Source organism: Lissotriton vulgaris, chromosome 6 (assembly GCF_964263255.1).
Source record: "Lissotriton vulgaris chromosome 6, aLisVul1.2, whole genome shotgun sequence".
Lineage (NCBI taxonomy): Eukaryota > Metazoa > Chordata > Amphibia > Caudata > Salamandridae > Lissotriton > Lissotriton vulgaris.
In genome coordinates, this window is record NC_141694.1 from 1,594,211,661 (window position 1) to 1,594,237,484 (window position 25,824).

At 43.3% G+C, this 25,824-nt stretch overlaps 1 protein-coding gene across 1 annotated transcript in view; it reads right to left on the minus strand.

Annotated features, from left to right (window-relative positions):
• Window positions 1-809: 809 nt before the first annotated feature.
• Window positions 810-25,824, minus strand: part of STON1 (stonin 1) — a 267,354-nt gene continuing 242,339 nt past the window's right edge. Inside the window, exon 4 of the mRNA XM_086927761.1 lies at window positions 810-1,363. Coding sequence (XP_086783887.1) covers window positions 1,289-1,363 — 75 coding nt within the window. The 3' untranslated portion in view covers window positions 810-1,288. The remainder of the gene's footprint in view (window positions 1,364-25,824) is intronic.

Here is a 25,824-nt window from a genome sequence, read left to right on the forward strand (position 1 = left end):
TGTGAAGCAGGCTCTTGGCACTTGTTTAAGGTCTTGTACAGACTAATTGTAATTTTGGAAAGGAGTGCTTTCTTTTACCTGCGATGAACTTTAGCTCAAAGTGTCACACATAGGGAACTGAAAAGCCACACATAAGCATATTGAAATCATGGAACTATCACGCACCCCCAAAGTGAAAACTCTACATTTGCATGGTTTAAATGGCATTCTGTTTGCTTCGGTAGATGATTCATCTGGAAATGCACACACGTCTACAGTAGGAACACAACCATTCAGTTTCCTGTAAATGTTTTGTCAGATAATTGCTTCAAAGCAAAAAACGTGAATCTTGGTTCATCTTTCCAGGAAGCCTTTTAAACCGTTTTCAAATCCAGGAAATATGTTGTTGTTGCGACCAAATTAAATTGAAGATTTAAGAGCATATAGTTTAGTACAATTGTGTCTCTAAAATGAATAGGGTAATGTGGGGTAATTTCTCTTAGATCCTGTTAAGTACATTTCTAATTCACCCAGCATGTAGAGCAAGAGTATTTCTTAGTGCAGCCATTACATTCTGGTTTCCTTTCGGATAATTGATCTGTTCTAGTGCACTGAATTCATTAACTGATACAATAAAAAATATGGCTTCATTTTCAACATTTTTTGCAGGTACATTGGAATAAAAAGCTAAACATTTTCCTTTCTGCTATAATTCACCAGACCAAAAGTAATGAGGTTGTTCTCTTCTATAGTGGGCTGCTTGTTCACAGAATTCGCTATTGTATACAGAAAATCAACAGGGCATTACGAATTTGCATAAAACAGTTATATTAGAATAGTGCCATTACGGTTTATTGTTAAACAGCAGGATTGCACCTGTTAGTCGTTTGCTGATTGCCTACATTACCAGTTACTAATGACCATGGAGAGATTGTAAATGAAAGCTAACAACAGACACACACAACTCAAGCTTTGAACGATAAAAGCATCATTAACATGACTTTTTTCAAACTGCTCTGCCCATTTTAACTTCTGAATTTGTTGCTTCTGCGCAGTTAATGACAGGAGAACGCATAAGAACATTAGTTTAGCAATTTCATTCTTGTGTTAAAGTAGTATATACCCTTTCCATATCACCAGGAACGCTTGTAAAAATTAACAAACTGTGACATTTGTTGTACAGAGTAGCAGGAACGAGTTCAGCCAACGGTCATCATATGTAATGAACTTGGTTTCTGTTAAAAGCTTCAATTTGTGAAAAGCATTAGTTAATTAAAAGGCGACACATCTTAAAGTCTGTCTGTATCTTCTATTGAGTAATGCATTCGCCAGCTTTCTCTGGATCTTCTCCATCAATTTGAATCCATTTTTTTTCAATTTCAACCTAAAGTTAAAGAAAAGAACAATGCATATGGCATTAGATATGTTTGATTGAATATATTTGCCTCAACCTTATAAGGGTAAACAATGTCCTGCGCAAATTTTAATGTGCATTATTAAATCTAACATTTGTTGAAACATTTTTGTCATCTTATAAATTTGTTTCCACTGTACGTCTGTGATATTTTAAAGGAAAACTATCCTAAACTTGTCTGCGAATGACATAATGAATACTATTTTGTTCAAATGAGGTATTCTGGGACCCTGATTCTTTTGTGAATAACAGCTCTGAGATGAACCATGCTTTCATGTGAACAGAGACATTCGCTTTAGAATATAACAGATGTATAAGCAAAGGGCAATTCAGTAGATCTGAGGTCATGCAAAAGTGAGCCAGATGTCTGTGTCTGGCTTTTCTAGAGTGTAGCAAAGGTAGTTACACGGACCCTCATTGTCGCCTATGTGGTTATCAAAATGAAACATTAACCCACCTGCTATGTGTTTGCCCAGCTCTTATGGACTTAAGGAGACAGCTTTTAAAAAATATTTTTAATCAATTGAACATTCGAACATGCAGGCAAGCTGTCTTTCGATGGTTGGATGGATCGTCCCCCACGTTGGCTTGTAGGGGGGTTAAATACATGAGGAAAGCACAATCTCTCCTACGACAAGCGGACATTGGGGAGACGAGAGAAGTTGGAAACGCTAAATCCAACACTTGACAGACAAAGTAGTATTTATGGCCAAGTAAGAAGAACTCAACTGAAATTAAATAATTGAGAACTTGATAATTTTATGGACTATTCAATTTAATATGATAAAATTCATGCTCATATTTTTAACGAATGATTTTCTAATGTATTTGTAATAATTCTTAATAATTGAAACAATAAAATGTTGACTTGACTTGACTAGAGTGCAGCAAAGCACACAGCTCTATTTTTGAGAAAGAAGTGGCATGTCTCAAAACCGCAGGGCCTTATCCATTAACTTTTCCCCTGGAGCGGGGCGAGTTTATCATACATTTTTTATAGGTTGGATTGAGCTTGCAATCGAGTTCTTTTGTTGACTATTATCTGTCTTTTTGTTTACTATTATCCGATAGTAACATGTTGCATTGTGGAGGCTGTTTGTACCTGGTCACTGAAAATAAAAACAAGATGTAGTAAAATGCCCCTTTTTGACATGGTCACCCCCACTTTTGCCTGGTATTTGATGTGATTTCGAGTGAAGTGCACTGGGTTCGTGATAACCAGGTCCCCAGTGCCAGATTTCTTTCCCCAAACTGTACAATTGTTTCCCCAATTGCCAATACCTTTGGTACTCCCTGTAAGTCCCTAGTAAAAGGTACCCTTGGTACCCAGGGCAAGGAGGCTAAAGAGGGTCCTTAAGGGCTGCAGCATGAATTGTGCCACGCTAAAGGAACCCTCACAAACACATACAGACTGCCACTCCAGGCAGCATGTCTTTGTGCAGACAAAAGTGAAAACATGACATGGTCCACATCCGTGTGAGTAAGTAAGTACATTTTATTATGCTCGATTAATTAAAACCATTGCATACAGTAAATTGACGATAAAATAAAAAATTATTGCACTAATACAAAAATTACAAAGTTTAAAATGAGTTGCTTTGTTTTATGCATAACAACTTAAAATAGATCTCGGAGGTACTTGCATCACTGACACAGTTAATGCTCAGTCTGTTAAAAGTCAGTTTAATAAGGGCTATCTGTTTAAGCTGACAAGATGTTCCAGTACAACAAATTGCGGCACTCTGTTAGCCCTGATTGAGATGACCTGATGCCATTATAAAAAGCCTTTGTGTCGCATTACAGGACTGGCTCATGTAGTGCCCAAAGCCATTGTACGGGTTAGGTCTTAACTGTTGCGAATAGATCTTTTCAGTCTCAATGCTGTTAGGTCAAAAAAGTTTGTAAGGCGGCAGTTTAGCTGTACTAAAGTAGGATTAAAGCACAGCATCACCACCTGCCTACAGGACCTTACTCCGTGCTGGTTAAACCATGGTTTTAACAGAGTTTTCCGTATGTCATTTAGCTTATTGCAGATACATATGATGTGAATCAGATTCTCCGTGACGGCAAAGCTGGTCTCCTCCTCTTCTTTCCCACTGCGGTAAAAATGGATTGATTGAACCGACTCCCAAGCGGAGTCTTAAGAATTTTTCCTTGGCCGCAATCTTAATTCCGACCTTGAGATAGGGTTGGGGTTTGAGGACATCATAATTATTGAGCACAACCCAGCCATGCGCTAGTTTGGATTTTGCTTTCTTGTCCTTTGTAGCTGATATGAGTCTTGTTGACTTTGTTACAAGTTTTTTAAAAACCGAGTGGCCCATTGAGGTGTTCCAGTCATCTGTCAGACCTAAAGTGTAAATAGATTCCTGAAGGTACACGTTGGCTGGCAGTTTTCCAGTGCGGGACAGCTGAACCCAGAGTTGATTATTCAAGTACCCGATATCAGCAGCTCTAATTTTATTCCAGCTTTTTACAAAGGCTCCCTTTCGTTCTGTCGCCTGGTTTTGGAGGCCAAATTCCAGCCTAATTTGGGCCGGTGAAACATATTTGGGAAGCTGGAAAAGTGCTTAGTAAGAGGTTGCTATTACGCTATCGAGAATTGCTGCGTCTCTTCCAGTCAGAAAGCCACTTCCATAGGTGATCGTTGGCTGCAATTTGGCTCGCAGGACTTTTAAAAAGGGTTCAAGTTTTAGGTCCGGCAGCAACTTCTTCAAAGGTTTTAGTGCTAAGTAGGTCATAGCTCCCTTCCTTCGTAGGGATTCCAACTGCGGCTTGAATGAGTTATTTTGATCTAAGAGCAAGCCCAGATATTTATAGTTTGTTACTTGTTCTTGACCTTTACCTATCAAATGGATACACAACAGAAGACAGGGTCTTCTGTTGTGTATCTAGTTCTGAGTGGAGGGCGACCCTGTGTGATTCCCTCTGTGCTCCTATTGATAGTTGGACTTTACCGACCAAATACCAGCAGGGTTTGCCTTCTTGTGATGGTTTACTGCCATAACTTTGGATTTTTTTGAAGTTTATTTTTAGAGCATTCTTTAGCGAGTATTTATAAGTTGGGTCTAGGAGATGCTGAAGTCCAATAGAAGTTTGACTGATCAGAACCAGCCAGGATGATGAGGTCAGTTGCATCCTCTTGCATTACTTTCTGTAGCTCCGTTAACAGCTCCTTCACTACTTTTGATTTTTGTTTAGGGTGCAAATAAACATTTATTATTATTCATATGTCCTGTTTGAGCTGATTAAGCATGAGCTTTACTTTTGTAGCCTGAATACAGCTTTTAGGTGTTAAGCGTATTGTTACAGGAAGAAACTCTCCTATTTCAGTTATTGAGGCTAGAAACAGCAAGCCTTCCGAGCGGCGACTAAAGACAGATCCCTTGGTTGCCGGTAGGAAACGGGAGGTGTAACCTTGAAAATCAAAGGGTTGTCTTCCTAGGTCTCTTGAAGCAAGATTATGTCAAAGGTTTTCAAATAGTTTAGAATCTCCTGATCATATATTTTAGAGACAAAGCCATTAATGTTCCAGACGCATATGGAGGTTCCATCTCTTTCTGTTTGCAGTGGCTGTGCTAAGACCGTCCGCCTGTCAGTTTGGACATGCAGATGTTATTTACCGATATGTGCCTGTCCAGTTGTTACTTGTTGGAGGATATAATAGGGCAGGGAGGCCTTGAGTTGGTAACAGGGTGATTGGCAGGTTGGCCTCAGTCGTTGTGCCTGGTGTTCTGCTCCTTGCTTCTTTCAAGACTGAAAAGGTCGTCGGACTTTGATTGTTTGCGTTTGTGCTAAGGAAAGGTGTTAGATATAATGGCTCTGAGATTGATTTCAGGGTTATCCCCCAGTTTTGAAACCTGTTTCTTTCCCAGTATTGTTGGGAGCATTTGTAATTTATCCACAATTGGCGCGCAAGAACATTCTTGTTGCACTGGCTGTGTTTTAGAAGCCGCTTCCTGCCCTCTCTTTATTAGGCCGTTCAAGTCCCCTAGCTTCCTATCAATCCCTGAGGTGAAGTCAGCTAGAGTATGTAAAACTGTGAGCTGAAGGTCCAGTTTGTGAGATTGATATTGCAAAGCCGCAGTTGAGTATTGCACGGTACTTTGTAACGATTCCCAAATTAGAATTTTGCTATTGTGACTAATGTTGCTTCTTCCTGTCTGCACAATTTTGGGGGGATTATTGGAGGCATGACTATAAGAGGCAACTAGTTTCTCCCACTCTTGGGAGCCGAGGAAGGACATGTCGCCATTGGAAGCAGATTGGTCTTCATTTGGGGGCAGCTGTCCTTGCACTGAGTGTGACGTTTCATTAGATTTGCCATATACCAGTAAGCCTACCACAGGCAATATTTCATCCGAGCTAGTGGGTGATGAGGATTGTTGGAGAGAGTTATTTAGTTGTAATACCGGTTTCCTTGGTTTATGTTCCTCCATCTGGTCAACTGCCAGTGAGAGGCATTGATGAAGCTTTAAGGCAGGTGCCATGTCAGACTTCGTTTGTTGAAGTAAAATGTAAGCACCTTCACCTAGTCTCGGCAATATAAGGGGAAGGTTGAGGATTCTGAGGATCTGAACCTGATGTTGATCCCCCTTGCTGGTCAGGTATTGAAATTGCTGACTCTAATGGATCCTCAGATGCTGTCCTAACTATTTGAGTTTACAAGGTAGTATTTTGAGTGTGGCATGCTCATTATTGTTGTCCTTCTGGTGAGCAAGTTAATGTTCCATTGGTCACAATCATGCTACTTATTTGTATATGATGTATTTGATTCTTAGACTGCTTGCCTTACGTCGTAGTTCCCCTTGGTTTCGGATTGAGGACTTATTTGAAGTCTGCCATTAAGATGAATTTGTGCAATGGTTTCCTTCGCTGCCAGTGGATGTAACTTTTGATCAAGGCTGTGTGGAACTAGGGGTAAAAGAGGAGATTGCAACCCTTCTATGGTGGCACTTTTTGAAAATATTACTGTTCTGGGATCTTTCAGGAAGGAGAACTTTGTATATATTTTAGTCTGGAAGGAACAAGGGTTTTCCTACTGCCCTGATTAGATCCTGTTCTTCCAGACCCAGCCTCATATTGACTTTGTTGTCCCTTGTGCTTCCTTACTGCCTTCCAGGGGTAAGAAGACGTTGTTGTTAGCGACGTTAGGATGCAAGCTGCTCTGAGGACTGTGTGTTATATTAGCCGTTGAGTTATTTTGCGTGTCTTCAAACTTTTCACATTTTATCTTGTGTCTATCAAAGTCAAGATCCAGTGGGCTAGTGTCTCTAGGACCTCTCCTGCCCTTCTTCTTCCATTTGATTGCTTTGGATTGCGATTGTAGTTTGGGTTTTGGTTTTGTTGGGGCTTTTCTTACTATGCCCGATCTCATGGCTCGTAGCCCCGATGTCCAACTTGTCAGTTGGTCTATCTATGAGGACTGTATGAGGCTGTGGGCCGAGGGCTGTAATGGCTCAGTTGTGCCTAGCTGGACCCCCTTTAAATTTCCAAGTAGGGGCTGTGGCGGCAAAGCTACCGGAACTACTGAAGTTCAACAAATGCGGATGCTGATGCTATGAAATCCTGCAGAGGAACAGTGGTAGTGGTAGTGGTGTGGATGAGGTGGTGAGGCTGCAAGGAAATAGCAAGGAAAATGTTCAGGCCCCCTGCCGTTGCTCCAGAAGCTGCAGGATGGCGGGCTGGTCCAATCGAGGAAAGTGCAGGTAACAAGTAGGGGGATAAGGCAGCGGTGGAGCAAGCGGGGCACTCGAGGGCGGAACGCAGGCTGCACCTGATTTAATCAGGCCGCCTCCGCGATACTGCCTAGGGCCACTTTCACTGGGACATCGTGCTAGAGGCAGCCATGCTTGCGCTTGCCATAACCCTTTTCTACTCGGGTGCCTACAAGGAACCTCTCGCCCAGACACGTTCAGATGTGCGCCGTAGCGGTCAGGGAGATCGATTTTGGGAACTATTGCTGTTACAGGGGGATTGATACGGCGCCCCCTCACCTTATGCACACGCTTCACCCCGGCTCCTCAGCACTCAGCTCCTGGATCGTTCTTGTTTCACCATCGCCGCGCTCCATGCGGCACACCGTGCACCTGCTCCAGGCTATACCGGCAGTATACCGCCAGAAAAAAGTCCAAGAGCCCGCAGGAGCCTGCAAAAGCCGCAAGCCCGCAGCTGCAAGCTACAAGCTAGAGGGCCATGGGAAGCATTTGCAGGCCTCAACGGATCTTCACCCTTAAAGGGCAGGGTAAAAACAGGATGAGAGCAGCGAGAATGGCGAGGAGCAACGCAGCGTCTTCCACCTCCTCACGCTTGCTCTCACTTGCTCAGAATGCAGCGTCTGGCAGCAGTTGTGAAAACCTGGACTGGAGTACAACCTCAAATGTAGTCCCTGTATGCCACGCCCATAAACCCTGCATGCAAAATAGGTAAGTCACCCCTACAGCAGGCCTTTCAGCCCTAAGGCAGCGTCCACTATACCACATGTGTGGACATATCTGCAGGAACAGGTGTGCCCCTGTGCTGGTCATCTCTATTTCTGCTTGTACAAGTGAACAGGAAAGCCATTTTTAGGTTTCGCCTGGCGTTAGCAGCGCGCATGCGTTGCTCTCGCCATTGCGAGGGCCTTTTAGAATCAATACGATTCCAGAAGTATACTTGAAGCCCGCCCCTCTTTCCATTGGCATGCGTCATTGTTTATGTTAAACGATGGTGCGTGATTGGAAAGCGGGCTTCTCGGTTACCGCCTTGTCCACTTGTAGGAAGGCTCATGTGGACAGGCCAATGCCATGTTATTTCCCGTGAGGTAGGAGCTCCTCGCACAGCGTACGATGGCCCCTCCTCCCAACACTCGCGGGACGGGCTTGTCTTTCTATCATGTCTCTCCTCCCCCTTGCAGCTCACCACAGCGACAATCTGCAGTTACGACGTAACCACTGCACTTGCTTGCCTTCCACAACTTGTCCCCGCAGGAGCCACTGCAGAAGCGAGTGTTAACTCTGACTCGTTATCACACATGCAGACAAGGAAGTCCAGGCAACTGGAAGGGAATGGACTACATGGGAAGTGAACAGTCCTCTCACACATATATCCATGCATGTATGTATAAGTATTTGCAGAGGGCGAACCCAGCTGGGAAAGAGGGTGGTTAAAGCAGCCGGTGCGGTTTGAGGACTAGCTTGAACACCTCTGTGCCCTGGGCAGCAGTTGGTAGCCCACCCTTACTGCAGGTGGCTGGGTTTGTTTGAGAGGGAGGTCAGCCACATAACGAGCTTCTGCCTGAACCTTGCGCTTGCACAGCTATGTGGAACTGTTATTTGGAGTGGCCTAGTTTCTTCATCTCTCAGTCGTCTCAGTGCTGTTGACTGGCCTGCCTTTCTGTCAGCTGCATGGTGTCCGCTTCCGTTAGCCAGCCTGCATAAGAGCCAGTGTGGTCCCAAGTAGTAGTGGGGAGAGGGAGTGGGCTCTTTCATGGTGGAGTCCAAAAAGGCAACCGCTACATCTCTCACTCTCTCTTTTTCTTATCCCCTTCTTCTCAGGGCTGCTATTTCTGTCCTTCACACCTTTTACCCACTTTCCTGCTTCTATTATTTCAATGCGGTGGAAAGTGCTGCGGCAGCGAAACAATTGAGCCCCCAAAAACCAAGATGCATAGAGTGCCGCAGACATGAGTGCAGAAGGGCGCAGTGACCATGCGAAATGTAAACGGCACATACAGCCCCAAATTACTTGTGTTGTGCTCAGTCAAGATGAAGTTAGTCTAATTAAATACCACAGACCAATGGATGCTTAAAATAGACACTAAAGGATGCTGCATCGCTTTCTAAGTCAAGCATTGAAAATGCAATAGGTCTGGCCTTTGATTAAGTTAAATCTATTTGCTTTGGTAATGGTATTGTATAGCAAAGCAAATGGCTTTAACTTAATGAAAGGCGAGACTGATTGCATTGTTAATGCTTGTTAGTACATGTGCTCAACACTGGTGAAAACGAGGTCTCCAGCTACATGATGGTGTCACTGTAAATAGTGATGTTTGGTATCAAACATCTCATATAATAAACCCACACTGATGCCAGTTTGTTAATACATACACACTACTAGCTACTGGTGTGCTGACTGCTGTTTTGGGAAGCCTGCCACCAGAGACCAGTTTCTGACCCCCAAGGGTGAGGTCCTTTGTTCTCAGGAGGACAAACATTTAGCCTGCTCGGGCAAAGGTTGCTTACACCCACTACCACAGGATGACCTGCAGATTAGCATTCCAGGGGAGCCTCAAAGAGCCTGTTGAGTTTGATATGCAAATCTGGCTTTTCTCACAGGAGAGGAAGCTGACCTCCTTTGTCCAGAGTCTTTTTGCACCTGGACAGGTGGGAACATTAGCTAGTCAAATAGTCATGTCCACCACCAGGCCAGTCCCACCCCTATTGTGGGCTACCAGAAATGGAGGCGACTTTTCAGAGTTAGCCATTTTGGTGATGGCAAACTTTGGAACCCTGGGACAGGGTTATGCCCACTTCCCAGAGGAAGCAGTCATATAGAGGGCATAGTGACCCCAGGGATAGGTAGTACATTGGCTACTACACTACACTCCCCTAATGCCCCTAAAATTCAGAATTTAGGGGAGTCACTGGCATCTGCAGATCAGATCCTGATGACCTGCGAAGAAGAAATACACTGAAGAGCTACAAAGCAGAAGACTGAAGAATAGCAACTGATTTGGACTCAAGACTTCTTCGTTGAGCACTGAAACTGCTCCCCTGCATCCTGTAGGCACCCCAAGAAGAGCCGCGAGGACTATGGAACTGCCAAATCCAGATGCTGCTAAGCACCATTGCACCCGAGCCTACCAACGCCGAGTCAAAGTAGGCAGCAGTGTCAGCGTAGTCCCCAAGCCCTCAAGAGACAGAGACCATCTTAGGATCACCCATTGTGAACTCCCAGATGTCACTCACCTGCAGCCTCTGTTTGCAGCCCCCCCTCATCCGCGAGTACTCCCGGATGAAGAAACCTGACACCACAAAGACCGTCTGTACCTGGCCGCCCCGGCCCACGGAGAAGAATACTACTGGTGTCCATACGTCCCCTAACATCTCAAGACTTGAGCCCTTTACTTAGTTCAAACTGACTGACCTCCCAGTGAAAACCTGCAGCCTCTTTCACAAAGACCGATCCCCTTAGACTACCATTGGGCACCTGACTCTGGATTGTACCACTGCACCCGGCAAGGAGGTGACCTGCTGGTGCTGTCTTGGACCTTTTCCCATACTCACCTTAAGGCTTGGAGATTGGCCTCATAAGTTTCTGTACTGTACCTGAATACCATACTTGTTTTTCCTCCCATAGGATAATGTTGCAGCTTCTGAAAAATGCATTGTGTTGAGTTTTTAAAACGTAAAGTATTTCTCTTGCAAAACGTACCTACCTAATCATATTGATTCTGGTGTGTAAACTTATATAAAGATATATGTTATTTTTATACATTGGTTTGGATCTCCTTATTGAGTCATGTGAATATTTGCAGATGTCACTCCTCTCTGATATGCCTATGGCCACACTACCCCCTAGAAGAGCAACGTAGGATTGCTAGAAGACCCTGTCCACTCATAAGAGAACCCCTGGATGCTTTGTACGATACACTTCATTTTAGTATGGCATATAAAGAGCAAGCTTCCTACACAAGCTGACTACTGCTTATGTACTTCAATAGCATTGGTAAATAAGCGCTCGCAGACTCAACAGGTCAGGCCTTGGAGGTCTAGTGCAATTATTCTTTTAATTTCATTGGAAGCATATGTCATACAAATTAAAAAGGAAAAAAAATATGTACTCACAAACCTTACATCTTCCATGCATTTTTTGAAAATTATTGTTTGTGGCAAAGACCAGAATAAATCACAACCTAACCAAGCACTCAAATTGCAGGTAGGTACATGTGTAAAATATCACGTAAAAGCTTTTTAACAGCAAAATAAAAAACTGAGGGGCATATTATCAAGGACAGACGATACATTATCGTCGCTTTTATCGGCAGGAAACTGCTGATAAAGCGGCGATAATGGCCTTGATAATATGCTCTATGAATTCCAATCGAAGCCCATAATAGATGCGTTCACATCTAACATGGGCTTCGATTGGAATTCATAGAGCATATTATCAAGTCCATTATCGCCGCTTTATCAGCAGTTTCCTGCCGATAAAAGCGGCGATAATGTATCGCCTGTCCTTGATAATATGCCCCTGAGAGAAAATAAATCCCACATTTAAATAGGCAGTCAACGTACAAGCAAAATAAATAGGCAATATTTGATGTTAAAACAAAAATTAATGTAAAAAATCACACCTTGTACCAGCCGGTCACTGAAGTGAAAGGAACTATTTTTAGGCAGGTGTGAACAATATGTACAAATTTTGTAGAATTACTCAAATTGAAAGGAAACAATAAAGTGGGCTGACCTGTTGCCACATAGAGTATATTGTGGCGGGCAGAAGCAAAATATGAACAACAACTAAACAGACCAATAGATGACACTAATAGCCTCTCTATGTAATTATATAATATATTTATTTGTGGGAAAAACAATAGTCTAGCGGGACAGCTAAAGTAGTCTCTAAGACCAGACCTAAAACAATAGTTAAAATGTATGCAGGGTGTGCAGCACAGTGATATTGTTTCTGTATTCTACTTACAGTAGTTTCTAGCCAAAAGTAAATACTCACTGACCTAATACATCCATGCTTTAGCTACCTAAAATACCGTCATTACTGTCACCATCAGGCTGAGAAATAAAAATTATTGTATAAGCTGTTAAACCGAGTACTTTGCATGCACTTAATTAGTGTACCATTTGATGTGATTTAGACATCACAAATACACCTTGAAAATAGTGGCGTGCATGTTTGAGCTTGTTGACTCTCTCCTGCTTTCTGTCACCCCAGTTTCTTTATTCCACCAAAAAATGTGGACTGAATTCTTTCTTCGGGTTTATACTTTTGAGTGTATTTTTCGGTCTAAAATATTTTCTACATATTCTGCGCTCAGGATGTTTTTCCATGCTCCTTTTTCCATGTTCTATTTCATCCTCATCCTAGTTAGCATATGACACACCAATGAAGACTACCATTGTTTCAAGGAAGGTAACCATCACAACCTCAATCATTTGTTCAGTCATTCATTATCTCAGGAGGTCCTTTAAATCAGATAATGACCTTGGAAACAGATGTGAAACAAGGGAACAGGGCCCAGACCACAGTAGACTGTTGTCTTTAAGGTTGAAAACTAGGAAAAGGGATTGGCCGCTGGATCTACTACAACAGTAGGCTGGACCATTCAAGCGTTATCAGTGGTTTTTACTCGTTCTTTATTGGCTTTCTTGTGATATTTCAGAGGGTAACTCCAGAGTGGGAGCTTACACCCTGTGTATCAAAAGATTTCCCCCCCATTATTGCAGGACCTGCTTTTTTACTGGACCTAGGTTGGTAGTGAGAAGAATGCGTGCTGCTTCTCAGAAACAGGTTTTTGTGGGTCATAGGAACAGGGCCAAAACCCAAGAAAGTCAATCAGACTTTGGCAAAATCTCTCATTTGTTTCCTTAAGAATGCTCAGGTGAAGAGTCCCACATAGTTCAAGTCATGATGTCTGTAATATTTTAGTCTCAGTTGCTCCTGAGTTTAAATTGTTACCAAACCAAAAATGAAGGTGATGATAAGAAGCATTTATTAACACTATCTATCTCAATAGGTTCTCATCTTAAAACATCTCATAAACAGAGCATTAGCTGAGATTGTAGGATATAGGTAGGGTATGCTGATATATTCACAACGCTTCTCGGCCTAGGTCAAAAAAGAGCAGCTACTGTTGGCGACTTATCAGCTTAATGCATTGATCCTGGATTGCTTTTCAATATGTGGCACTGCTTTATTACAACATTTTCTATTACCAGGCTATTTGGTGTGTTATTTCTCCTATGGCAACACTACTGTATTTTTCCTGATATAATGTGTACCCAAATGTCACAAAGTAATGATTTCTTATAACTCCTTTGTCCTGTACCCTGTGTGTGACCCAGACATTCTTTCTGTCAGGATTACGGAAACAGATAAGTTGGTAAGGCTGTGCATTCTCTTACTTAGATTCAGACTGGCTCTGTATTCTTTCTTAAAGAGATTTAGATCTCAAAATCTGCTGTCATAAACCATGACCAGCAACCACATGAACCACTATTATCTACATCAATTTTACATGGCGTTTGGCTTTTAGTGGTTACATTATCTGATATATAATATCAACATATGTCATGGCTTCAAAACATGAAGTCACCACATGGCTTCCAGGGAACCCTTCAAAGTGGGACACAGCTAGTCAAATATCTGCACATTGCCAGACAGACCCCTCTTCATCAGCAGCTGAACCTTCCGACCACAACGCAGACTTGTTGTCTTTTTTGTTTTTCCTGGCTTAACTTAGTGATAAGCTCCAGGCCCACTGAGATTATTTAAAATGACTGTGAGAGATCCTATTTGTTCTGTCATAATTTTAACAGTACTAGTCTAAGCCTGAGTTAGAAGGCTCTCTAGTTCCTCATTGCCTTTGGGACCTAGTGATTAACGGACCAAAAGATAGTCTTCTAGGACAGAGTTTTCTTTCTCTGTATCAAAAAAGGAACAGATACACCTAGATAGATTGTACGTATTCTTTGCAAACGGAGGGAGAAAAATGACTTTGTCTTGGATGTAAGATTCAAGACAAAGTCATTTTGCTAGGGAGTTGGCTAAGGCAGCTAGCCACATGATATCCATAAATGTGGAAATCCAGATGTTGGAGTTTCATCTGCAAATTTGGGAGACAGTCCAGCCTGAGCCATACATGAAAGGACTGCAAAACAATTACAGCTCCCAAAACCTTTTTAGCATGGAATTTGCCAGTTGTTGGGAGTGAATCTAGTCCTCATTCAAGGAAAGGCCCAGCCTGCTTCTATGCCATTCAAAAGCTTTCCAAGAGCCAGACTAACCTGGTTTAAGAAATGTCTTACCTGCCACTAGAGCAAAGTAATTATGATAGTGGCCAGGTAAAACCACTATTTCTTACTAACAGATATGCAAATAGTCAGATTTTTAGCTCTTAACGGCCCACGAAGAATACTGATGCAAGATATGTGATAAAATGAGGTATTAGATCAAAAGATCAGTTTAACCAAAGATCTTCTTAAAACCCTAGCTACAACCATGTACACTTAGATCTGCATGCACAAGCAGGCTTTAAAGCATATTTTTCATTGCATCAAATAATAAAAAAGTACAACATAAGGTTCTAGAGAACATGTAAAACGCAAAATATTCTTAATTTCTAAAGATCATTTTTTTGAGCAATTAGGAAATGAGGGTTATGGCAAATAAATATTTCAGTATCTTTGCTGATCTAATGGCCTTCACAATTCATTCATGCCAAGCCTGTTGCCCCATACCCCACTTCCTCCCCCTTTCGCTTCTCTTAGTTTTTCTTATCAAAAAGATGTTTTTCCCTGTCAAGCCTAAACCTACTTTTGACTTCACTACCAAGACCAAAAAAATTTGCTTACCTTACTTCAAGGAAAGTATTTCCTTTCCCCTTCTTCTTGAACAATTAGAATCTTATAAATATGTGCTTCTTCCTCTCACCACTGGTTGAAAATGCCAAAGAACCTCATCTCCTCTCTCTAGCCACATCTAAATGGTTTAATGCAAACGTTACAGTGACTGCTCTCCCCAACTCACACCATGTTTACTTGAGCCACTCTCACAGCCAACAGCTTTCATATTATTTCTACTCTGTAATCCACACAAAACCACATTTATGACTTACCCGCCTCCACTTCCACCTCACTTTTTATCCCACTCACTTTGACTGCTTGAGTCACTTATATCACATCTCTCTCCTTGACTTTCCCTAAAGAGCCCTTTTCTGTTCTGAAATTAACAATTCCTTCTAGCACGCATCCCACTCATTCCTTTCTGCTCTCCAATCTCTAGGTCTCTTCTTTAGCACCCTCACCTACGCTTCTTTCTTATTAACACTTTTAGTTCTATTTCACTTGAACAGTGGTGTACCCTAATTGTTTAAATTCACTGGATTTTTTTTTTCAGTTATCCTCTTTTCCACTAATTCCCACTTGTCTCTCAGCTGCTTTTCATCTCTTGGGTCCTCAAACACATTGTGTTTAAAAAGCTCACCTGTTAACTATCATTCCAAAAATGTATGTCACCCCCTATTAGTCAGGCCTCTCTTCTGCCCATTCAATTGAGACAGCCCTGTCTCCAGTCTCATCAAATCAGCAAACACAACCAACAGTCTGTTATTCTCATTCTCCTTGACCCTATATATGTGACTGGTGGGAAATCCTCCAGATCATACCCAGAGGACATTGTCCCAAGTAATAAGTGCACAATTACGGTTTGACATGCAGGAACGGGTCTAGGAATACTAATTCCTGTGACGTATGCGGCAGGGTTTTTGCTGATAATACAAATTAGGCCTAATTGTATGTTAAGCATGACCGGCACTAACTCTTCAGAGTATGTATGAGTAAGGCTTAGGCCTAGAAAGCTAATGTGATGCTAACTGAGGTTAGCGAGCTCACCATTATATTTTAGCAGCAGGTTGACAGTTGTGTTAGCAGAAACAACAGAAGCACAAGAGAGAGGAATTTCCATTCTACTGCAGTGGCGGCTAGTGTTAGGACAGAGTGGCGGGATGGACAATGAGAAAATACAAAAAACAAGCGAGAAGAACGTACCTGCCTCCCTCCGCATCGCTGCTATTTTGCTCCTCTCTGGCTCCACTGCAGCAGAGGCTCCCAGACTCCTATGCGGCCAATCAATATGCTGAGAGCAGCATCAGGATTGGCCTAATTGCCCTGGATTTGCGCTTCCTTAGAGACTGGGAGCCTGCGTCGGTTGTCTCCAATCCAGCAACGTGGCTCGGGTTGGAGACATCTTATTGCGCATGCTGGATTGGCCATCCTAAGACGGTCAGCCAAACCCACATGTGCGCTGAGAGCAGTATCCAACACTCTCCCTCTGTGACTGTCCATGCAATGGCCCTGCCCCCACGGTCCTTAGAACTTGAAAGATAAAACGATAATAAATACTTGTTTTATTATCATTTTGTTTTTTAAGTTTTGAGGCAGCTGGTGGTGGGGCGGGTGACACTCCTCCGCCATAGTGGAGGAGCCACTGCTGTTCTACTGTCTAGAGAGTAATGAGTATTGCAAGGCGATCTGGCTTTTCATGGAGCAAACGTGGAAGAGAACAGAATGGTTGGAAGCTATTTGCCTTTTGAACTTCTCTGACAGGGATATAGTATGTTACAGTGCAGATACAAGAGGTTATACAGGCACCCCTCCACCCCTAATCCTCAAAGACATTATTGGAAAGATGGACATAAAGAGATCCTGGAAAATGGCAGGGCAGACGTGAAGATTGATTGCTCGAGGGGAAATGACCGTACCTTTTCCACATGCTCCTGACTTATAAGGATGTTCAAAAATATCTTCCCTTTCATCCAGCGTGCAGCCAGGATCCAGGTAGCTCTGGCTCTGGTAATGGCCAGATTAGACAACTGCAATGCTCTGTACCTGGCTGCCAATAAGGGCTTGCAACATAAACTCCAGGTACTGCAGAATGGACTCACAAGACTCATTCTGGACATCCCCAAAACACAATCTGCCAAAAAGGGACTAGAACACCTACATTGGCTTCCCATTGAACACATTTTAAGTTTTAAAGCACTGTGTATGGTCCATAAGTCATTGCATGCCTCCTATGCTTTGAGACTGAAGACCATGTTCAAATGGCACTCCCTAGGCCGACTACTTCGCTCCTATCATCAAATGCAACTTTGGGTACCTAAAACAAAGAAGAGGAAGTGGGAGGATAGGGCTTTCTCAGTGGCAGCTTCTAAGCTCTGGAATTCCCTACCCTTGGCACTTAGATCTATTCCTCTTCTGCTCCCGTTTAGAAAAGCCCGTAAGACCTGGCTGTTTTCAGGCATACGGTGAGCCCAAGCTCCTCCATTCCTCTTCTGGACGATGTGTTATCTGCGGTCTTACTCTAGCGCCTTGATTGTTGGGCTATATAAATATCAAAATCAAATCAAATAATCTGACTGCAGGTGCAGCAGCTGTTTGATGTATGCAGGGATAGTAAAATGACAGCCCATAAATCATTTATTTATTTCACTTCAAAAGCGCACTGTCACCTAGCAGGCATCCTGGCGCTGGCAGACTCATAACAGAGGGGGGATCAAGACTGGTGACAATCTAGGACTTCGAGAATAGCCAGGTTTTTAAACTCCTCCTAAACTGTAGGAGGTCAGTGGTTTGTCTGAGCTCGATCGGAAGAGCATTCCACAGTTTCGCTGCCGCCACACCAAATGATCTACCTCCTGCTTTGGTTTTCTTAAACCTTGGAATCTTCACCAGTCTAGCCGAGAAGGAGCGAAGGTTACGGACGGGCACATGCCACGCAAACTTCCTTTGCAAAAGAACAGGACCCGACCCATGGAGGGTTTTAAACACCAGACAGAGAGACTTAAACTGGACTCTCTGGCTCAACGGGAACCAGTGCAACTGGGCCAGAGCCCTAGAGGACGAATACCTTGTAGGCCACCCCAGGGCTAACTTGGCCGCGGCAGACTGGATTCTTTGAAGTCTGTCCATAAGATAATTTGGGGACTCCAGCAGCAGAGAGTTACAGTAGTCTAACTTACTGAGCACGGTGCAGCGCACCACCTCAGCCCGAGCTGAGGAAGGCAGCAGAGGAAGGATTTTCCTAAGCAATCTAATAGTGGCCAGGCAACCAGCCACTATCTTCGAAACCTGAGCCTCCAAGGTGAGATTGCTGTTAAACATGACGCCCAGGTTCCAAACCGCCTTCATTGGCTGAACCGATGGAAAGAAGTCCGAAGGCTAGAATTTGCAAGGTAGGACAGATTGAACCCTGGCCCTTGGGCAGTATAGCACTTCCGTTTTACCTGCATTAAATTGCCAGGAATTAGCCTTCAACCAGCCTTCCGTATCTCGCAGGCAGTTGTGAAATGCTTCCAGAGAGGTTGAATGATCTCCCTCCGAAGAGAGAAACAGCTGTGTGTCATCAGCATAGTTAACGATCTCAATGTTATATTCTTTGATGACCGCAATCAAGGGCTTCATGTAGAGGTTAAATAAAATCGGACTAATTGCGGATCCTTGAGGAACGCCGTGCGAGATGTTGGAAAAGGTGGATTGGTTAGGAGGGAGGGACACAGCTTGTTGTCTGCACTGAAGGAAGGACTGAAACCACCCAAGGGCACTACCTGTAACCCCACCTCTCTCAGCCTACCCAGCAGGGTCCCATGGTTCACCGTGTCGAAGGCCGCAGACAAGTCAAGCAGGATCAAAACACCTGCCTGACCCCTGTCTGTCCACCAACTAAGCTCATCCAGCACGGTCCCCAAGGCCGCCGTCTCGATTCCATGGGCTGGCCGGAAGCCAAACTGGACTTCCTCCAGGAGTTTATGCTGTTCTAGGTACCTGGAGAGAGTGCCCGCCACCACCCGCCCCAAAATGTTAGCTGGATAGGGCAGAAGTGAAATAGGCCTAAAATTATTTAAGCACTCAGGATCGAGAGAAGGCTTTTTCAACAGTGGGGTCACCACCGCTTGTTTCCACTGAGGTGGAACCACTCCTGTTGAAAGAGACTGGCTGCAAACCAACCGGAGCGTAGGAAAAAGCTCTGCCTCGAACTCTTTCCAAATTTTTAATGGAATCGGGTCAAGCGGAGACCCGGACATGACACCAAGGGCCATTCTACTGAACTCCTCTGCAGTCAGCAACGTGAACTCCGAGAGGGACTTATCTCCCCCCTGTTCAGAGACGGCCTCAAGATCCACCACAACCTGCTCCAGAGGATCGCCACAGCCGCCCACCACTGAGGGATCGGCTCCGATCTGTTGCTGCTCCCCCTCCCAAATCATCAATACTCGTTTTAATTTTATCCTGAACGAACCTAGCCAGCTTCTCACAAAGTTCCTAGGAGGGGGGAAATTCATTCTTGGAAAAGTCCGAAATAATAAAACTATTCAAAATATTAAAAATGCTTCGAGAGCTATTCGGGGCGTCAAGTATCACCTTAGAGAAGTGTGCTGCCTTGACCCTATGGATTTCCTTTTTGTAATCTATCAACCTAGCTTTCCAAATAAGCCTATCCTTATCCAGATATGCATGTCTCCATCTCCTCTCCACTTGTTTACATTCTAATTTCAGGCTCTTAAGGCTATCTGTGAAACAGGGGGCCAAAGGTCTTCCCCTACTCCTATGGTGTTTTAAAGGAGCGGATGCGTCTAGGACCGAAATGATCTTCGAGCAGAGAGAAGCATAATTCTCCTCTATCTGCATAGCAGGGAGAAGCACTCCTCGACCTTAAACAAGGGTGACACGCCTCTTTTCCAAACAAGAGTCTTCCAGTCCCTACTAACATACTCCCTCACTTGACTGACATTACACATGCCCGACTTCACAAAAAATGTTATCAAAAATTGATCCGTCCAGACCATGAGTAAAATATTCTCCACCGTGAGAAGATTGCTCTCAGAAAAGATTAAATCCAACAGGTGTCCACCTATATGGGTGGCCTGAGAAACCCGCTGGAGGAGGCCAGACCTTCACACGAATGGAGCACATTAAAAAAACCTACATCAAGGGAGCCATTCAACCACAGATTAAAATCTTCGAGAATCACCAGTTGACTATGAGTAGTAGCCATATTGGTAAACAATTCCAGTAACAACTGCTCCTGGAGTAAGGTGAAAATCCCAGGGGGTCTATAGCAAACAATACCAGTTAAAATATGCCTCTGTGCATTCTTACTAGAAAACCCGAATAATTCAAACCCATCAAATGCATCATGAGGCTGATAACATGTATCTGAAGGCATTATGAAGGGAATTCAACATTTTTATGGCAGGTTGTAATATTCATTTCATTTTAAATAATAACTGCTCAGATTACCATAATATTTTCCATCATTCTGATACATAAGATGCATTTGCAGATTGTATACAGTTAGTACCAACTATATTGTGTGTGTGCTGTTTACAGGGACCACGCTAAAGGTTCAAACAGGTACAAATAACCCCCTGCAGATAAGAGGTTCTCTGGCAGGGCTGTCTGACTTGCAACACTGAATATGGATGAGCCTGACTCATCAAAGAGAAGAGTGAGACACACATCTATGTTCTGAGCAGGGAGAAATAACCTTTATCCCTCAGGGGCTAAGAAGATCTAACCCAGTCTGCCCTTCCTCTAAACTGGGAGGTTCACAACCCCTGCATGTTTTTACCTGCTGCATACTGGGCTATAGAGAATCAACGGTTGATCCCTAGTGATAGCATGATACTGTGTTACCGATAACCCAGGACCAGTAACAACGGGTGCAATATTGTTGACCCTTTAATCCTTTCCAAAATAACGTGGTTCATGGAGAAAGTAGACTATAGTTCTAGGACCGCGAGGGACGATATTATCATAATTAAATAAAATCCTAAGAAATTCCATCTTTTTTCCCTAAAAGGAAAGTCAACAATTCATTAAACATTATGAATTAATAAACTTTTAAAACATTTCTAGAAAGTAATTACATTGGGGTGGGCGGGCCGTGGAGCAAGATCGCTTACCTGTCAAACCTCTTTCAAATCGTAGACACCAGTTTTAGGGAACCAGGGTAGCAGCTGTGCGTAATGGTTTTCCCTTTGTTATCGCTAGCACTGCCCTTGATAAACTTCTTTAAAACTCCTTTCTTTCAGTCTCAATATAAAAATGGTATTTAATTGTTATTGTGCTACTCCAAGTAAATAGACACCGTAGTTGTCAAGATAAGGGTAAAAGAGGGAGGAAGAAATGCGCCACATGTTGTTCTTACTCCGACCAATTTACCGCCCCCCGAACCCACCACCGCAACGCTAAAGCAGTTGCAACTGACCTGGAGAAAAGAGAATTGGACTTTGGACTTCAGAATATAACTGGTTTGTCAGTATAGTTCAAAACATCTTAAATTCAATGACTAAACTATTGGTACTGCAGGAAGCATTTGCCATACTTCTCTGTGTGATTCACATCAAAATGGTGAGCATTGTTTCGACATCCTTCTTAGCGGCTCTTTTATCTCGTGTATTGTGAGCGCTGTTGTTTTGCACATACAGGCAGGCATCGGGGGTAGGCTGTGGTGATGAGGGGTGCAGTATCAAGCATCCAGTGCATAGGAGTCAGACTTGAGTAAACCTGCTGAGAGCTGAAGGGTGCCAGGAGCTTGGTTGCCCCTTTAGTACTGATATAATGGCTGCCCCTAGGTCGCTTTCTGTCAGAAAAATACCACAATGCACAGTGCAAGACTGGTGCAAACATTAGGCATACTGGGCGCGTGCCTGGGTTGCCAAAATTGGGGGTGTGGGCCGAAGTATCCCGAAGGTGCAGCTGCATCAAGAACTACTGTACTTGGTGTGAGCCATGGACTTTGGTTACAGCTGATAAATTTGTCTCAACGCTGCAAATGCGTACCTACTGGCTGTATGGAGCAAAGACAATGGACAAGGACCCTTTAATCTCTTCCTCATGTCTGATGAGAAGAAGGGCCAATAATGAGATGGACAGTCAGTCCTCTCGAAGACTCAGCAAATGATCTGTGAGCTACATTCAGCATACCCCAAGGTTAGCATACACATAGCAACAGTTTGTATACCAAATGGTTTTTTTATACATGAAAATAGTACAGAATATAGGTAGGAAGATGGTAACTAAAATCAAGCATATATTGTCTCCTTATATCAGCGCAGTGAAACTAGCTTGCCATTGACAGTGCCACTGCTTCACGGGCTGGTACACACAAAGAAAGAAAGAAAAATGGAGGTCGTTCAGGCCAGCATCCCAGACATGAGAGTGGAGGCAGCTGTCACGATACTACCAAGATAAAGGGTGAAGAGTGATGCTTCCCCTGTGTTTGGGAGGAGAGAAGGGCAGCAAAAAGGAAGGATTCACTAAGGAGGTGAGCAGGGGGCACACTAAAGATAGCCCTGGGAGTGAGCCACAGTATGGAGGCACCTGATTGAGCAGCTGCAGGCCAGAAGAGGAGAAGACATTCTTTAAAACTGAAAAGAAAGAAGGGGGTCTTCTGCGGACAGCCGTGAAGCTAAGAAGAGCTGGTGGAAGTACATAGACTTCAGTCAGAGGCTTAGAAAGCCCTCGGTAGGCAGCAGTAAGCTAGGGAAGATGCCCTCCACCTGAGAATCAATGCCCCAAGAGACAATTTAGAAATCTCTTACAACACCAAGCCCCCATAGAGCAGATATCGGGTAGGGCCTCACAAAGAAAAGAGATGAATTCTTCCTGATAAGGCTTGAGAAAGATAGGGTCGCACATGAACTGAGTACTTATATAAGCCAACACACCTTGAAATTCAGCAAGCTAATATGTTGTATTTTGCTATGCTTTGGAACGTGGGGTAGAGCGAAGCATGGAATGCATGTTGTGTTTCACTGTGGGTTCCAGTCCAGGGCATCAGTTACTACGGATGTCTTGGTGTGGAAGCCATGCTGCCTGGCTCTCGTCTGTTTCACCTACCAGCTAATAAAACTAATTGGAAAATACATCAGCGTGCCTACATCATTACAATTGGCGACGAGGATGGGATCGAACTATCCGGATAGCGGCCTGAAAAGAAGATATATATATTTTTTTATATGCACAATTTACTATTGACAATATATTTCTTTTATTTCTGTTGTTCATTTATTGCGTTGTAAAGTGGGGTTGTAATGTGCTATGCTTAGGAGCGTAGCGTAGAGCAAGGCATGGAATGCATGTTGTGTTCCACTGCGGGTTCCAGTCCAGGGCATCAGTTACTACGGATGTCTTGGAGTAGAAGCCATGCTTCCTGGCTCTCGCCTGTTTCAACTCCATCATTACATAATACTTCTGAATTTATGAGGAGTTGACACAGTCTGCAACACAGCACTGAAAAGGTAAACAAGGACTCAATTTCTGGCACAAAGGAATACACAAACACCCAGATTAGGCTCCAGAAAGTCAAGCAGATGCACATCTCATAGAAAAATAAGCATTCCGAAGAGATCTTCCACGTAAGAGGCGGGAGCCAACCCCAGACAAGCAGGTCAACCTGATCCAGCCCTGAAAAAAGTTCTGATAGCGTTATGAGAAACAAGGTCTATCTTAGAATATAAGATAGACATGAGCTCAATAAATATTAACATACTCTGAAATGACCTGTGAACAGTACTGGAGAAGGCAGCAACAGTAGAAGAGACTGCATGGTCACAATTAGGGGATTAGAACCATGAAACAGGACTTCAGGCATCTAAAATATATATGTATCATCAAGAAGAACTAGTCTAGTGCTACGTGATAATGACGGAGATGTATGTTTTAAACTGAAGGAAAAGAAAAGAGCTTTTCTTTTTCATGAAGCCCTCACCCACACACCTAGTTGGTGGCATGATTCATCATCGGGCCCACATGGTGACACCGAGTGTGTCCCTGGTTTGCTACTACGCCTGGTTTTCAGCGGAGCAGGTCTTGCTGAGTGTGCAGTGTGGTGATATGATAGTGACGTTAAAAACTGTACAATGGTCCCATTACCAACAAGGCTATCTTTAATGTTTGGGCCACTGGCAGCAATAAAAGCAAGGCAATGGATGTGCAACAGAGATCCGAAGCAGACAAATAGGTCTTCACACAGGTCCAGAGCTGCGATGTACATTTTTACCCTCACCCACCGGTGGATGGGTGAGGGCTTCATGAAAAAGAAAAGCTATTTTCTTTTTCTTTAGTTTAAAACATACAGCTCCTTCATTATCACATAGCTCTAGACTAGTTCTTATTGATGATACATATTAAACTCGGCGATAAGTACTAGTTCTGTAATCCTGTCTCTCCTCTTGATACTCAATATCTAAAATATATAAACATGATGACAGGCTGGCTAAAGAAGCTGAAGGCTGCTTCCCTAGGAACAACTATCACATTGTGGGAGTGTAAATATTCCCCCAAGTGTGATAATAGCGTGCATATTGAAATCTAGAGACTGGGACGCTATTATGCAAGTTACAAGGTCAAAGTATTCCCTTAGGTATGAAAAAGCAATAATCCCTTTCCCATGCTTCATGCAGATAGTACAAAAACAACACAGAACATTTTATACTGTGAAAAGCGAACTGAGGAAAAAGGGACCTGAAGCATATGACGATGTTCCTGGCCCACAGGGTCTGTGGAACCCTGACTTGTACATGGTATACCCCACCATTCCCCCTGAGAAATGTAGACTGCTGACTAATGCCCAAAACACTGTTTCCTACATTTACAAGACTAGTTTAATACACGAGATAGGCTATCCAAACTAAGATCCAGATGAGAATGAGATGTGGGGGATTCAGATGACATGGAGTGGGAGAAGTCCATAAAACACCATAAGGAGATAGAGCAGCAATTTGACTAGTGCAACTTAAAATACTCCATAAATTACTCAGTACTTGGAAGATGCTACAAAGAATAAGAACAACCAATATAGGGCGGGACAGGTGTGGCATCAGCTGTGACCCATCCCTTAAAGACTGGGGTGCATGGCTGACTGCAGAGGGGTGGGAGTGGAGGTGCTGGCCTAAGGGTCTGTAGGCACGTCGGGGACTTCTTTCATACAATTTTACTTTGCTCTAAACTAATGAGGTTGGACAGGGTCAGTGTATGCCTGAACCCAATACTGAAAAACGCACAAACCGAAAGACTGCAATTCATGGTAGTGGGGTATGAAGTGTTGTTCAAGTCACACGATATACATGAATGCTTGGTAATATGTGAATAATGATGACCAAAGAGACCTTTCTAGGCTATGGTGGTACACCGAAGTCCCAAAATCTCTCAGCTGGTGCTCAAACACAGACTGGTGTATGTAAGGGCACTCATTGTGTGAACCATTGCAACCAAAATATCTATTATCGATATTCCAGATACAGATTCCATTGAAAACTGTCAATAAATGTCTTCTTAAGCATTAAAGAGGCTATCACGTGTAGATAAAAAAACTGTTACTTTTAACCTGTCTTGCATCGTTAACGATCATGAACAATAGGCATGCTGAAATGTTGCTTTATTTGATGATGTCTGCTTGGGGTTCGGAAAGTATTGTGAAATCACTCACCAGATAGCTGCTTTAGTGTTCATTGCTGATAAACATGAATACAAAAAAGTTGTTGAAAATATTGAAAATGAAGTATACAGAATGAAGAAACTGATTATTTAGGAATCAATCTCGTATATGACATAGCCCTAATATGTAGGGCGGGCACTACAACGCAGCCGTTTCTATGCAAACCTTGACCACGCATGCATTACAACTCATTGGTGGTTACCACGAAAGCC